Here is a 16,077-nt window from a genome sequence, read left to right as displayed (position 1 = left end):
ATCTTCTGTGCCATATTTCATTTGTATCTATAGCTTCATGGACTAGGGCTTGAGTGGATTGACTAGATTCTGTATTTAATTCATACAAATATTCTTTTCTTTGACCAATTAACTTTGCTTTTTTGATAGAAGAGTTATTAGCCCAAGTTAATACTTTGCCATCTATGAATGCAACATTATGTCCATCATCTTCAAGTGCTGTAATTGAGATTAGGTTTCTTTTAATCCCTGGTACATAGAGTACACCTTTAAGAAGAAGAGTATTTCTTGATTTTAGTTTCAAAGTACAATTTCCAATTCCTTCAACGGGGTGTGCTGAGTTATCACCAATGTTAGCTTCACTATTAACCTTCTCTGATAAAAAATCTAGAGTTTCTTTGTATCTCGTTATATGTCTAGAAGATCCACTATCAATTACCCATGCTTTATTTGAAATTTCATTTGATAGAGAGGAATACAAAACACGGTTCTCAGGATCATTAGTATCTTCTTCTTTAGTGACATATGTATAATTTGCCTGTTGTTTGGAATTTTTAAGACAATTAGATCTATAGTGTCCAAATTTTTCGCATTTGAAACTCTTTATTTTAGATAGATCTTTCTTGGGCTTCACATTTTTTTGATTTCCCTTTTTCTTCTTGAAATGCTTCTTCTTGCCCTTATAAGAGTTTGTATTAAGAACGTAAAGTTCTTCATCTTCTACTTTTGGTTTCCCTCTTTTCTTTAGTTTTCTAGATTCCTCTTGAAGACAACTATTCTTGAGTTTGTTAAAGTCCAGAAGCTGATCTCTCGCACTTATTCTTTGTGCGAATGTCTCCCATGAATCTGGCAATCCATGTATAGCCATAAGTATTAATTTTGTGTCACTAATGATGGTTCCTATGCTTGATAGTTCATCTCTAATGCCGGCAACTCTTAGGAAATAAGAATTTATCGATTCTCCTTTCTTTATTTGAATGTGATTTAGTTGCCTTTTTAGTGCAAGAACCCTGGTTGCATTTTTTATTTCATATGCATTTTGTAATACGTTCATCATATCAAAGGTAGTTTGATGTTTTGTAAGCATAGGTACAATATCATTTTTAACTCCATCCAAGATGATTTGAATAGCTTTTCTATTTTCTTTTCGCCATATAGATTTGTGAGGTTCAACTGGGGGTTGTTTGGATGCTCCCTCAACGAATTGTTTAACATTGTTCTCTTCAAGAATCATCAAGATTCTGAATTTCCAGGCTTCAAAGTGTTCTTTTCCATCAAACTTGTCCTCAAGTCTGATTGTGTATGCCACTGAAGATAGGAGAAAGCTACTAAATATATATGAAGTTTGATAACTGAGTTTTGCAGAGCCCTAGAACCGATAACTTGGCTCTGATACCATGTAAAGTTTCTGCTAATTCTTTGTTCTTTGGATCAGACTATTAGTTCAGTCTTGAATTGCTGAGAATGGTCTTCTAAATATTATGAATATTCAGATTGTTGAGGAATTTAACACTTATCCTAAATGCAGATCCAGTACTCTACAATCGATCTTGATTGAATTAGAATATCTCTGATTTAGAATACGCTGGATGTAAAATGCTTGGAGGAGCAGACTGCTGTAACTGTGTGTCATATAAACTGCATTTACAACCTACTATATATCCTTTCTAAAGGATATGTCCCTTAGAGGGACATAACCTTTCCTAAATGAGCACTAATCAAACTCCTTCCTAGTCGGCGATTCATGAAGATATAATTAATAGCACTTAACAAACTAATTGTTAGTTTGGTTAAACATTAAAATCTTGTTTCCTAAGAAGTCTCTGGCCCTTAGAGTCCTATATAAAATGCTAATTTAGAGATATATTATATTGAGAAGAACATTTATGGTATGTACTATCAGACCTGTAGGTGATCAGGTTAACATTATTAACACTTCGGTTTGGAGTGTGATCATCTGGTGTGTGTGCACAAGACACATAAAGCCCCATGACTCTGGAAGCAGCTTGCACACTGTACTGGTTGCATTTGTGCAAACTATGCTTCCCTGTGAAAAGATCGGAAATGTGAAAGAAAATGGAAAAAGTTGAGCTTCTCTGCAATGACAGTCATTACAGAACTCTATTGAAGATCAAGACCAGATTGAGTATTGAGATTTCCAGTATTTAGCATGTTTTCAATAACTTTGATAATACTCCCAGAAGGAGCCTTATCCATTGCCTTCTTTGCCTTATTTATATCTTGAAGAACAAACTCAAAACTTGTATCCTGCATCTCCCGCAGAAGTTGCGCCCTAACCTTGAATAACCATTCATGGAGCTTCTCCTTTACCAATTGTGTCGATTCCTATAATGGCATTATGTTTGAGATAGTGTATCTTAACCTGCGCAATTCCTCAGCACAAATTTCAACTTGAAGTTGTAACTGGTCTGGAGTATGTAGAGAAGAGGCAAGGAATTCAGGACATGATAGATATCCAAAGATTTTTCTTGAAATTTAGTGATATTCTGCTGGCTGCAAAGTACCCTATAAACTTGACTCCCTTTTGTACTACATCTTTCCATAAGTTCCTGAGCCTTCTTCAAAGAAGAATATAGTTCTTCAAATACCCTGACAACTGATCCCGTCAAAGCTGTCTTTGAGTCCTTAACATCATCCAGCAGAGGCTTCAAAAGCTTCAATCGTTCAACCAGACATTGGCAATTTGTATGATCTGCCCCAGTCTTTCCATTCAGCGTCACAATTTCATGAATTGCTTGATAAATGTCAGCAAATAAAACATGTAGAGTATCCATAGGCCTTACACTGTCACCTTGTACATAATGACGATCTGCAATGTTTTGAGCAGAAGGAAATCATAGCATTGCCATGTCATAAAGACCACAGTCTCTGAAAAACAGCATCCCCCTGGGCTTCAAAATCAATAAGCATTCTTTTATGACATGTGACATTCTCTTCAAAGGTACTGAAGACACAGTGAATATCTGTCACTGTGTCACGAAGTCCAATCCACCGGTGCAGTATAGCCAACTGGGAAATGTTCCAATAGAGAAGTCACAACAGAATGGTTTCATGATGTGCTTCAGACATTCCAATTGCAGCAACCACCATTTCTTGAGCTCTCTCTAGAGTAACCATGATACAGTCACATGCATAGACAATTCAACCACTATTTTGCCTCATAATCCTCTGTTTTTGCAACTTCGGAGATTGACCGTAAGAGCTGGAGCTCGGCATTGGAGTTGCATGCATTTTTTTTGAACTTAAGAAAGAGCCCGATCCTCTGCTTATCTCAGCTATTCCAAAGCCTTTATAAACTGCCGGGAGAAAATATAACTTTGGGCGTTCTTGTCAGGCTTTTCTTTGAAACTCACTAGCCACCCAATAATATCTACATCATAAATTAACCAAGGATTATAAGAAAGAAGTGTTTCTCCTACTTCCCAATGTTCTTTGCATAGTCGATCATAGGGCTATTCATAATGGACTCCAACATTTGTCAATTAAATGCCATAAAATTTGTCCATTGCATCATATTTATGGATCTCATTTTTAGTTGTGATTCTAGAATAATTTTGCTAAAACAGTGACCTTGAAACAAATCAAGCATGGGGTAAATATAATGCCCATCACGCTGCCCATTTTGTGAATCGGTAACTTGATCACGAATTCTGCCATCAATGGATCAAAGATGTATTATGAATCCAATATTCAAAACAATGCAAATAGCCCAATCACGCCTGTATAACAGTTATAACCATACAAGAGGTCACGATTTCTGATCATCTATGGGAATGTATGAGTATCCACTCAAAGTAAGCAAGAATGGTTTACAATATCAATTGGCTAATTTTTGTTATTGGACGTTCATTTGATGGGAAGTGGGAATGTGTGCCGATATTCTATTGCTTCTAATGTATAATTAATAATGAAGATTCCAATAAGCTTAATCTACCATTCCATCATGGAGGGGAGTGTACATATAGGGATTGTAAGTAGTATAAGATCCATTTGAGAGTGGTAACCCTGAGTGGGGCAGGGAGGTTGAATGGTGGCTGTCACTTTCTCGCTCTTGGGCTTGATGGATAGGTTCCATGTGCCCTGTACGATCTCCCATGGTGCTTCATAATGAGGATGGGTTCTTTGAAAAAGCCTTAAGGAAATCTCGTGTACATTAGGATTATATAATAATGATTAGAATTTTCTTTGGAACATTGTTGAACTATGTGTTTGTTTAGCTATTGATAACTAACTTGGTGCGGGCTTTAAACCAAGGTATTAATCCAGACCTCGTTTAGGGGTCCTAGTGAAAATTAAGTGAAGTTCTAATAGGGAACATTATGCTCTCCCTCTCCCTCTCTATCTCCCTTTTCCCCTTCTCTCTTTCTATCTCTCTCTCTACATCTATCTATTTGTCTCTCTTTTCCTCTCTCGCTCTATCTGCATCTACTTCTAGACATGTCTTAGTCTCTTTGCCCATTCATCTCTCCTCTCATCTCTTTCTCTCCCTCTCTAGCTTCCTCTTCCTCAACCTCTGTATCTCTCTCTCTCTCTCTCTCATGGACATCAAAAACGTATGTCAAAAATAGACCAAAATTTTCTCCATTTCACCTTCCACTCCTCTTTGGCGTACCCATCACACACCAATAGCAATTACTGGTTAGTACCAATGCCAGAAAAAAAAAAGGGCAGAGATCACTGGGATCGAACAACCTTAAGACATTTTCACTGCCTAAATCTGATGTGAGATGGCAATACATACCAAATTGTCTCAAAAAACAGGATAATTTTTTTCCATGTTGTGCATTGTGGTGCTAGAAATCAACTCATGCATCTCAGACAAGACATAGAACTACTTGTACCAAATTAAGTAGTCTATCATTAATTTGCAAACATTTCACCGTCAAACCATTTTTTTTCGTAGAATCTTTTGGAAGTTTTATGCTACACTGACAATTTTACCATAAAATTTGTAATTCTGAAAACACTGCGGTTGAGTTCAATATTTCCTGAGCTCTTTAATACGTGTCTACTAATTACACAGATGCTGAAATCAATACACATTAAGGTTGAGTTTATCCTGTTAAACATTTGTAAGTATTACTGTACAGAAGCTTCATTTTAACCAATGATAGAAATGCTTGCAATTGCCTTGTGCATCTGCACAAAGGTTCAATTAATGTTCTGCATTCAGCTACCGTGTCTGATTTTGAAGATAAGTTTCTATCAGATTAAAGGCTGGAAAGAATTGTTGCTGGCTTTTAACCAAGGTTGCTGACTGATTTGTGGGTCAATTCAATAGAAATAAAAATAAAATTTAATAACTAAATAAAGAAATACTAACACAGATCAATAAAATATTAAAAGTAACACTACAAGAAATTTGAAACGGCAAAGAGGTCAAAGGATTTCAGATCTAGAAATAAGGCCTAAAAACCACCCTTCCATTGACGGACATATACTCCTCTGTTACGCATTACTATTTTGTGTTTCAGTTTTACTGCACGAAACTTCTTCTTATGCTTAAATTGCTTTAATGTGTGCCATTCTTCCTGGCTGGTTACTGTTCACTAATTCATTGTCCTTAAGTTGTTGCACTGTTTCGAAAGGAGAGTTTAATCATGTCTTACAGACTCAAATAATAAGCTTAAAAAGGCGAACCTTGAGACATGCATTCATTCATGTTGTGACTTATGGCAAAGAGGATACATAATTCTCTGCGAAGTTCGACATACAATATATAAGTGTTTTTATTAGGGTTCTAGGTTACTTCCAATAGTTTCATGCTTCCCAATCGCTTTATATGATTCTACCTTTATATGCTAATTTAACCGCATTTCTATTGGGACATCTTTCATTGCAACTTGTTTTTTGTAATTAGTGCAAGGGAGTAGTACTCATGGCTGTGCAAAGATTTGGGATGGAAGATTGTCACAAAGTGTTAAGTGAATGCCGCCTTTGTCAAGGCTCTTTAAGCAATGATGTTGGGGTGATATTAGAGTGGATGCAAAACTCCATTAATGGGTCTTAAATATATCTTTATATATGTATTACTGATACTTTAAGATGTATGTGGGCATGTTTTCGAAGAGGGTAGCCAGCTCATCTCACATGTTAATTTTGTAGTAGAATTTATAGGTAGTCTAAGGCCATCACTCTATTATCAAATTTATATTCTGTTCTCCTTTTTTTCTTAATGTTGAGTATATTTTGTTGTTACAATACTTGGAGGATTCCACTCCAGTATTGCGTTTGGTCTATCATTTTGTACATTTTTTAGATATATCATATCTGTTTATCATTGAATATTTTGCTTAAATAGAAACTGTAAGATCGTAATTCCAATGCAGCATTCACCTGAGTTTTTGGTTCTGCAGCTTTTTGTCTCCATTCCTCTAAAATTGCCTACACCAGACCCTGCATGGAATTATCCGAACTCTGTACATTTCAAGCTTTGGCATTATCGGTGGTCACAAGCATAATTATGACTGATTTTTTTGATTTATCTATGCTCATCGTACCTACTTAAATGCTTACCTTGTTATAAAAGACTGCATTGCACTATTGTTAATTAGTTCATGGCTTGATTTTTTTGGTGATACTACATCCAATACATTTAACAAGTTATTACATATCCAAACTAAATGTACTGGATATGGTGTTACATGTCTTTGGGAAAGGGAGGGCTCTGGTTTCAATAAATCCTATTTGCTCCTATACTTTTGCTTCCTTGCTTGTTGATTTATAGCTACAAACCAATGCTAAATGTACAATTTTTCACATTCATCTGCATATCTTTTCATTTTGAATTTTGTACGGATTCCTTCATATATTACAATTCAAGTTGTTTTATCAATCATTAAAATCAACAGTTAGAGCAAGCACTAATTATCTAATTGGAAATTTCTTAAACAGGAGCCTCGGTTAGGTAGATGGGGTCGCATTCAAGCTGCTCGCAACGGTGTTGCTTTGTACCCTATAGATATTTCATGATGAGCATGAGGAGAAAATTGGAATTATCGTATCATATCTTTGTTGCTTCTCTCAGTGATATGCCTGGTATGTACATTAGTGTATAGGAGAACTTGGTGCATGTTTTGGGAAATCCTTTATAGCAACACATTCTCCTGATTTGTCAATGTTTGCTTTATGTCTAAGGTCGTCTGCTGCATTTCAAGTTTCAAGCACCAAGATCGTTCTGACCCCTAACTGTGGCCGACCAGAATATTTTATTCGGGAATATATCAAATGTATTTTTAGGAAGTTGGCTTGGCATGAGACGTAGTGCAGAGAGAATTTTCTAATTTTGTCCTCTCAATCTATGCATTCTTTTATTTGTTGTAAAGCCAATGTAATTTTGTAGTAGATATGAAAAAAATTGCTTAATGATTTAATCTTTTTAATACACCTCTAGAAGTTGCCTTCTTGAGGTCAATTTTGAGAAACCTGAATCTACATCAGGTGCCATGCAAATTCGCCAGATTTTATCAAATTTTAGGCTATATCTAAATGGGCCTCGCAAAATAATTTTACATAGAAGGTGAATTGTATGGCCTATCAGTGCATGTCTCATTATTTAGTGGAGTTGGATTCTACTGAACATTATGTATTTTGGCATTTCTCATATTTAACTTTTCTGTAATACAGAAAATGTGCTCGATCTTTACTTGTATCATAAAGAATTATGTCATCAAATTGTCAAACAAGGTGACTGACACATGAGGTTGGTAGTACAAAATTACATTAAAGTCGCAAAAAATTAAAGAATGGATTTCACAACATAAAAATGCAATGTGCTGTAACATATAACTCATGAAACCATAATCAGGAGCTGGTGATAAATTGAATGGCTGTATGTTACTGCATGTGTGGCACCTTTTATGCTGAAATCAATCGTTGTATTATTTTTGGCATTTTAACGTTATGGTGTTATATAATGTGTAATGTAGATCAAAGTTAAATATGTAGTTCTTTGTCAGCTGAAGACCACATTGGACTGCACGGATGGCATCCTTTTCAAGTTTAAATCAATTGGTGTCAATTTTCATTGTAACTATATGTTTTATACTTTTTGCAATTTAGATTAATGTTAAATTTGGAGTTCAAGTGCAATAAAATAAGCAATGGGCACTGTATGGCACACATGCAAGGAGTTACAATTCACCGTGGCTATTAGAGAATACAATGAGTGCCGGTCACGACAATAACCAATAGTATTCCACATTACACAAAGAAGCGAAGTTCCACTCAGTGGTAGAGAACTGCACATATCAGAATATTGCATGTGGGGTGAACTTTATGATTTTACATTTTGAGCTTATTTGCATGCTATTTCCATAGCTATACATTTGAAGATTGACAACATTAGTTGGCTTTTGATTTGCATGCTTTTATGCAAAGTCTTGTTGAGTCTATTGGTGCAAAAACAGTGACAATCACTTAAAATCATTGTTGTTGATGTGTAAGGGCATGACATAATTTGCTTCATCAAATTGTAAATGATGACACGCACACACAAAAACTAGGCAAGGTTAGTTTCTCCATTCATCAAACCTTGAGATGAATAGATTTAAAGGCCTGGAGCAAAGATGAAGGATGACAATAATCCAAATTTTTTGCCCTAGGATGATGAAATAATGTTAATATCATATTCTTTGAATGATACAGAAAGTGAAAAATGAATTGATACTTTGCCAATTGTGGATGGTAGAGAACTTGTGCTCTTGTAAGAGGTCAAAAGTTCAAATCTGTAGTGGGGAGGGGTTGTACACCTTATATTAAAAGCATTAATATAAGCACAATAAGAATAGCAATCGACCAAAGAGTACTATCCTAGGGTGATGAAATAATGTTTTTGATTAACTAAAACAGGGTTTGAAGGGTGCTTGAAACCTTGTACAAGCCTAAAGTTTTCAATGAGTGCATAAACAAAAGGTACAATAAATAAATGTAGAACTAGTCACCCCCCAATCTAAGGGTAACCATGGTGACAAAAAGCCAGTCACCAGCCAAAAGAAAAGATCCAGCTAGGAGGCAGGGCTAGATACATCACGATTTGCCCTTTGATTTAGAGCTTCCCTTGCATGATCGAAGATTCATTTTTAAGGAGCAGATGGCCTAGTTTTCTTTCTTTTTACTGCATTCCAACTATCCTCCACCTTAGTTGCTTCAGCAATCCGATCTCCACAAGAAACAGAACAATGGAACCCAAGAGAATTCGAGAAAACAACAATCTCCCTAGAAGAACCCAAAGCCAATTGGCCCCCCACTGAAACAGGAGGAAAGTCCAGAACAAGGGCGGGGCCAAGAGAGGGAACAGGGTCCTGGCCCCCAATAGGACCACGAGGAACAACAAACTCCTCCACCGAAGAATCATCTGCAAGGGAGACATTCGTAGACAAGGGTAGAACAGAGGAGGTCTCCAAAGAAGGGGCCACAAGAGAGCCATTTGAGACAACAGTCGTGGCAGCCACCAAAGAGTCCTAAGGAGAGTCACCATCCCCAACAGAGGGGGCTTTGAGGATAGTGTAATGATCATTCGACACATTCTTCCACCAAGGAGACTTCTTCTGTCTAGGTTTTTCAGAGGAGCAGCAAGGTGACCGGTCTTGTGGCACTTCCTGCATCGAAAAGGGATACCTTCATAATCAAGACACTGGATCCAAGATCCAATTAGAGAGGCCAAACAAATCTTCGCTGAGAGACCTTTGGAGATGTTGACCTCAACTAGGATCCGAGCATAAGTGGTGCTATACACATTGGAAGAAGCATAAGTGATGAAATAATGTTAATATCATATTCTTTGAATGTTAAAAAAAGCTAAAACAATGATTCAATGCTCAACTTTAGATGGTGGGAAACTTGTGTTTTTGTAAGAGAGGTCACGAGTTAAAATGTATAGGAGATAGGGTTTGCACACCTTATATTAGAGGTGCAATAACATGTCTCCTAGATATTTAAGTATGAGGTAGTCTTGTATAATGGATTATAAATGACCTATGTGTTATGCCATTTCAATGTTCAAAATAAAATAAAGTTCATCCTTCATAAACATAGCATACAATTTAAATACTCCAACTCTAGATGGTGAGAAACTTGTGTTCTTGTAAGAGAAGTCACGAATTCAAATGTATGAGAGATAGGGTTTGTACAACTAATATTGGAAGTGCAATAAGATGTCTCCTACATATTGAAGTATGAGGTAGGCTTGTGCAATGGATTATAAATGACCTATGCTCTCTCATTTCAATGTTTAAAATAAAATAAATTTTTTCCTCCATAAATATAGCACAATTTAAATATTCTCACAAGCCAATCAATTCGTGACTACCAAATAAGTTAATTAATATATATATATATATATATATATATATATATATATATATATATATATATATATATATATATATATATGTATATTTTAACATAATTGATATTTTACATATAAATTTTAAAAAAGTACAAATAGAATCAAACCTAAATTAAATAATTTATTATTATCATTTAATAATAAAACACCAGACGCACATAAATCAATAAAGTAAAATAAGGATTGTAACATAACCATCAATATTTTTAAATATATTGATGTACATATATACCTGCTTTATGTTTTGTGCCTTACTCTTTTATTTAAGATTTGTACTCTTAGTAATTTCTCTAAAATCACGTTGAATATGGGCAAACTAATATTTCTCTTTTATACACCTTTCAATTAATAAAGTCATCCACCTAAATAATTTGTATTCATTGGATTATTATTTTCCTCATCTCTATCTACGTCATAATGTCTTCCATTATTTGAACTTATCTATCCTTCTCGAGATATTTAGTTTTGAATAATTCTTCCATTCGAAGGAAGATTGGATTGCCTAATCTTAGAAAGGTACATATTAAGACCGATGTTGACATCCCACCGCCTTTAGTCCTTTAGTGGATCTCTTTACTATGGTTGGAGAATGGAAAGTTATCTTGCATTTATAGATATAAATTCTTATTTGTTTTATCAAGTATAATTAGTATCAAATTTGAATAATTTCTATAATGTAAGTATTAAAAACAATATGTAAAAAGATTGTTTTCTTAGGATGTTTTTATTTTAAAGTTTTTATAGAGCACATCAATATAATTATTCAAGTAATCTAACAATATCTTAAATTTACTATATGATCTGGATTTGTGTTGATATAGTATCTAAAGTCTTATGTGATCATTTCTTTTGAAAAGCTTGGGGAATACTTGATATTTAAAGATAACGCAAGGGACTCAACAATGGTGATGCTAATCGACCAAGGCTTGTATGAGTTTCTTGTTCACTTAATTTTTTGACATTCTCTTTTTGCTATATATCAATGGATCACTAATATCCAGAAGCTTATTTTGAAGGAAATCTTAGAAATTTATCCTTGTGTTAGTGGCTTCTCAATTGTGTATTGTGATCATATTGAGGACTGTAATGCAATTCTCCACAATCTAAAGGCATGGGAACAATATCTTTTGGTCAAACTGTGACCATTTTTTTGATCTTTCTGTAGAATCATTCTATATTCAATTTGGTTTGGGTTCAACATCTCCCACTACATTATTGTAGTGATTCTTGTTTTGAGGTGATTGGTGATGCATTAGGTTACATTTGGATATTGACAATTACTCCATATTTCATCCACAACATTTACACATATTTTGGTAGATTTAAACATATAAAAGGATCTACCACAAAATTAAAGCCCAGCGTGGATGACCAAATTAGGTTTCTCATGTACTAGCAAAGAACTACACGTTTGTTGTTGGTGATGTTACACCATTAGGCATGTGGTCATTGATTGCCCTAATCCCAAATCCAATGAAAAGTTTGTTGCAACTCGGTGTTAAGAGGTTGCCCCAAACCACTACACAGTTGACTATCCAATTGAGGTTACACACATTGCATCTAAGTTTGAGCAAGGACAACATTTCTCAGTTGAAAGTGAGTAATGATCTTAAGAGATCTAACATGGATGCTTGCACTTATCTTCATTGTGATTTTGTCATTTGTTGGTTGGTGATTCTTATTGTATGCTCAGACTTATAGGACTTAGAGATGACATACAATTTCTCAGGCAATGTGTTATGCTCATGTGTTGTGTTATTCTTCCAATAAATCTTGTTTATATGTAAGATTAATTATGATTGTTGATAGTAGTTATAATGTTGGATAATGTGTTCCTGACTTTATTTATGCGAACTAGGAAATAGAGCTATATCCTTTGATTACACCAAGGAAAGTGGACCCACTTGGTTCAAGCTCATATTTGATTGAAAAGGTTTTAGCAGAAGGTGAATTAGATACTACTTCATTGAGTTGAAAATGACAATTTAAAATGACTAAAATGGATCTCAAATTGTCTAATACATTAGGCACATTACTTTATGGTCTAGAATCAATATTTATAGGGTCAATTAAAGATTGGCCTTTATTAATTTCTACATCTTTGAGCTCATTCATCTCAAAATTGATATCCTCATGTGAATGAATTGTAACAAGGATTCTAGCTATAAACAAATTTGATTCTCTAACTGTGAAAGAATTGATCATCAACAAATTTCTTGTCTTTGTTCCTCTTAGTTCTTGGCTCTTTCTTCCTTGGAACATCTGGTCTAACTTCCCCAATCATTCTATGTATAACATCATCAATTTTGCGGTAACTTCCTTTGCTTCTCGATTGTGAAAATACTTATTCTTCTTTTAGCTTGCTCCAACATGTTACATATCTCATCGATAGTGATTAAATGGAGTATTATAGGTAGTGATGCTTCACTAATCTTCCAATTTTTGTCTAAAGCAATCGATCTCTCCTCCAATATACCATATCAATGCTCGAGTAATTGATCTTCAATTTCAACCAAGGTTCTACTAAAATTTATCAATTGATCAATAACTCATTTCTCTAACTTTCTTTTATCCCTTTTATTAGACAATTGATTACACTTTAATAGGAACTAAGATACCATATTTAACTACTTTACCAAGTATTTTAAAAATTGTATTTTTATTCTTGCCCACATCAGTTTATCAATTGATAATACAATTGGCCCAAACACAAATTAGTATACTGAGAGGGGGAGGGGGGTGAATTAATATACTATACTAGTTTCAACTTTTTTGCTTATATCACACTTCACACCAGTCTACAGGTTTGTGCTTGCTACAACTTAACTAGTTAGAATTAAGTAAAAACAATGAACATGAACGTAGCAACACATAACACAATATTTATCTCATGGAAATCCGGCTAGGGTAAAAACTACAGTGTGTAAGTCGATCCTCACAAAGCTTGCACTCTCCTAAAGTGCGCCTGGTCAATCTTATCTGTGTTAAAAGATTACAAAGACATTGTTAAGGGATTTTGATGAGGCCTATAAAAATCTTGCCCTATTAGGAGCAACCCTGTCAAAGGACTTTGGAACACAAGTTAATGTGTCACCCTGTTAGGGAATTTGACGCAAGAACCCTGTTAGGGTCCACTCTCAATGAGATTTTCTGTTATAGAGATTAGTAAACAATAGGGATTGATCTAATAAAATAGCTACTACACTTAGCTTGGAAATAGATCCCTCTTCAGCCATTCTGACACATTTGGAACTATGCTCCATCTTCTCTTGGCTAAACAACTTCATACACGATCACTTGTGGACTTGGCTCTGCTCACTCTCGCACATGATCACACTTGTGTTGTTTTGGCTCACTACATTATCCTCAACACATTCTTAGGTGTAAGATCTTCCCTCACTTTGTCACTTTCTTCACACTTTTAGATTACACTTATCTTGACTCTTTGGCTAATCAATCAACAATCTCGTTGCAGTAGTGCGTCACTCTTGTTAGATGTAGTATGTTTGTATAGGAGTCATGGGTGTCTTGTGTCTTCGATGACTTTCTTTTGTTGGAAAGAATTCAAATTTGAATTCTTTCGACCGTTCCTTGATATGTCAACCCCATCACCATTAAGTGCAATGATGAGTGCAGTTCTACCCACTTGGTGACATCGCAGTCATTAGTATCTTGCTTCATGTTTTTCTTGCTAACTTGGCCAAGCCATCTTTCATAGTCACTAGTTGATTTGACATTCTTTCTGCTTGACATCCTTCAACAGATTCTCTCTTCACTTAGCATAATTCCATCTAAGTGGATCTCCTTTGTCATTGCCTCTACTAGGCTTGTACTTCATCTTTCTCTGATCACCCCTGTGAACTAGAGTCACACCTATAAGATTAATGTGCCTTTTTGGCCATTACTTCCTACTAGTCTTGGTTCCTTCTTGTGCCTTGACATCAATGAAAACATCTTCATAACATCATCATTACTTCCTACCAATCTTGGTTCCTTCTTATGCCTTGACATCAATGAAAACATCTTCATAACATCATCATTACTTCCTACCAGTCTTGGTTCCTTCTTGTTCTTGATCCTTTGTGGATTTACTTAGACTTAAGGGTAAAAGCACAAACATGTGTCACCCTTTTATAAAGGAAAATGATATCAAAATTTAAACTGTTCAAATTTAATGACAGAAAAGGGACATTTGTGTTTAAAATTTGAAGATGATGTAAACTAATGAAATGTGTAAAATTGGATGAAGTTTATGCCTATAATTTTTTATTTTTTAATTGAGTGAAATTTTTATCATTTTAAAATTTTTTTAAGACTATTTTTAAATTATTTTAAAATGTTGAAAATATACAGTTTCGTTCGCACCAAACAAATATATGCAAATGATCATATGTTGGTCTAATTTAAACTATGTTATAGTGGACTTGTATACCTAGAGGACAAAAAAAGATTTTAAACTTATATGTTTCAAGTTATAAGTGTTCAAAGTCGAACTTGTCAGAAATTGACAGCTTTTTTTCCCGCCAAACTTTTTCTATCAAATATACACATTTAAAAAAAAAAAATTACATATTCTTGAAGATGACTCTCTCCTGGAGAGGTACACATAAAGTTTTTATTTTTTGAACATGATTTACTATTTTTTTTCTTTTTTTGAACAAACATTTTGTTGAATTTTAAAAGACCTACTCGTAATATTTTATAAATATAACATACTTAAAATAATCAAAATACCACAAAATTTATATGAACATAATCTTGACCCCAAGCTCGTCAAAAGGGTATTTTTAGTTTTTAGAAAAACTTCATTTTGTATGGAGAAATTAGTATTGAAAGTGAAAAGTTTCGAGAAATTGCATCTTTTGTTTGTGTGGCTGCCACTTAGGATGACACATAGACAGTTATGACCAAATCCCTTTCGACCGCAACTCTTTTGGCTGTAACGGTTTCGGCCGTAACCCTTATCGGCCCCAAAAAATCGCTACTGGTTACATTGGTGGTTTCATATAAAATAATTTTCTTTTAATTTCAATTTATAATAACTGCACAATAAATTGCAAAATTTAAAGGAGCATTTTCAAAAATAAATATTTTTTTGAAGCCGTGTTTATCAATTGTTTCGTGGAGTTTAATGACAATTACAAAGGATCGTCAATAAGGTATTTTTTTTCACCTAGTTATTTTTATGTACTCTATATTGAAGTATTGAAATATATTTCTAGTGGAATCTAAATTAAAGGATCGTCAAAGTATTGAATAGGTAATAAAAAGGCTAGATCAAGGAAATACGACAGAATAAGAGATGACAAAATGAAGGGTCATACAAAACGTAATCAAAACCAACCTATCGAAGTTAATGAAGAAGATGAGATTCATGAAGAGGACAAGATTCATGAAGATGAACAAATTGATAGTTTTAATGATAGAAACATATTATTAGGTGTAGGAAATTTGATGGATATGGATGAGGACCTATTTTACAGTCGAATTCCATCTACAAAAATGGCAAAAGAGAACACTATTAAAAAGCATTGTCAAAACATGTGGGATGAATATTTCAAAAACAAAAGTATATTTGGAAAGACACAATTATTTGTCAAGTTATTTAGGAGAAAATATATGAGGCCTGTTTTGGAGTTGTTGGGTGTTGATAACAGGAAAAACCATGCACATAATGTTAATAAAACAATAGTTAAAAATTTGCAAACTGCTTATAACAAAATTGACAA

The 16,077-nt window shown here is 34.4% G+C and overlaps 1 protein-coding gene across 2 annotated transcripts in view; it reads left to right on the top strand.

The window, feature by feature from the left end:
- Positions 1-7,661, top strand: part of LOC149558786 (U3 snoRNP-associated protein-like EMB2271) — a 45,657-nt gene extending 37,996 nt beyond the window's left edge. Inside the window, exons 7-8 of one of the 2 annotated variants that reach the window (XR_016365075.1) lie at positions 6,895-7,038; positions 7,138-7,661. Coding sequence is in view for 1 of the 2 variants with exons in the window: in XM_089832849.1 (XP_089688975.1) it covers positions 6,895-6,972 (78 nt within the window). In the remaining variant the exon portion in view is untranslated. Of the gene's footprint in view, positions 1-6,894 lie in introns of both variants that reach the window. The other variant, XM_089832849.1, reaches the window with a different exon arrangement.
- The last annotated feature ends 8,416 nt before the right edge of the window (positions 7,662-16,077 follow it).

The sequence above is a fragment of the Cupressus sempervirens genome, chromosome 5, assembly GCF_028749045.1.
Source record: "Cupressus sempervirens isolate cs-2001-9-10 chromosome 5, ASM2874904v1, whole genome shotgun sequence".
NCBI classification, from domain to species: Eukaryota; Viridiplantae; Streptophyta; class Pinopsida; order Cupressales; family Cupressaceae; genus Cupressus; species Cupressus sempervirens.
The sequence above is the reverse complement of the archived record's forward strand: the minus strand, read 5'-3'. Positions and strand labels throughout refer to the sequence as shown.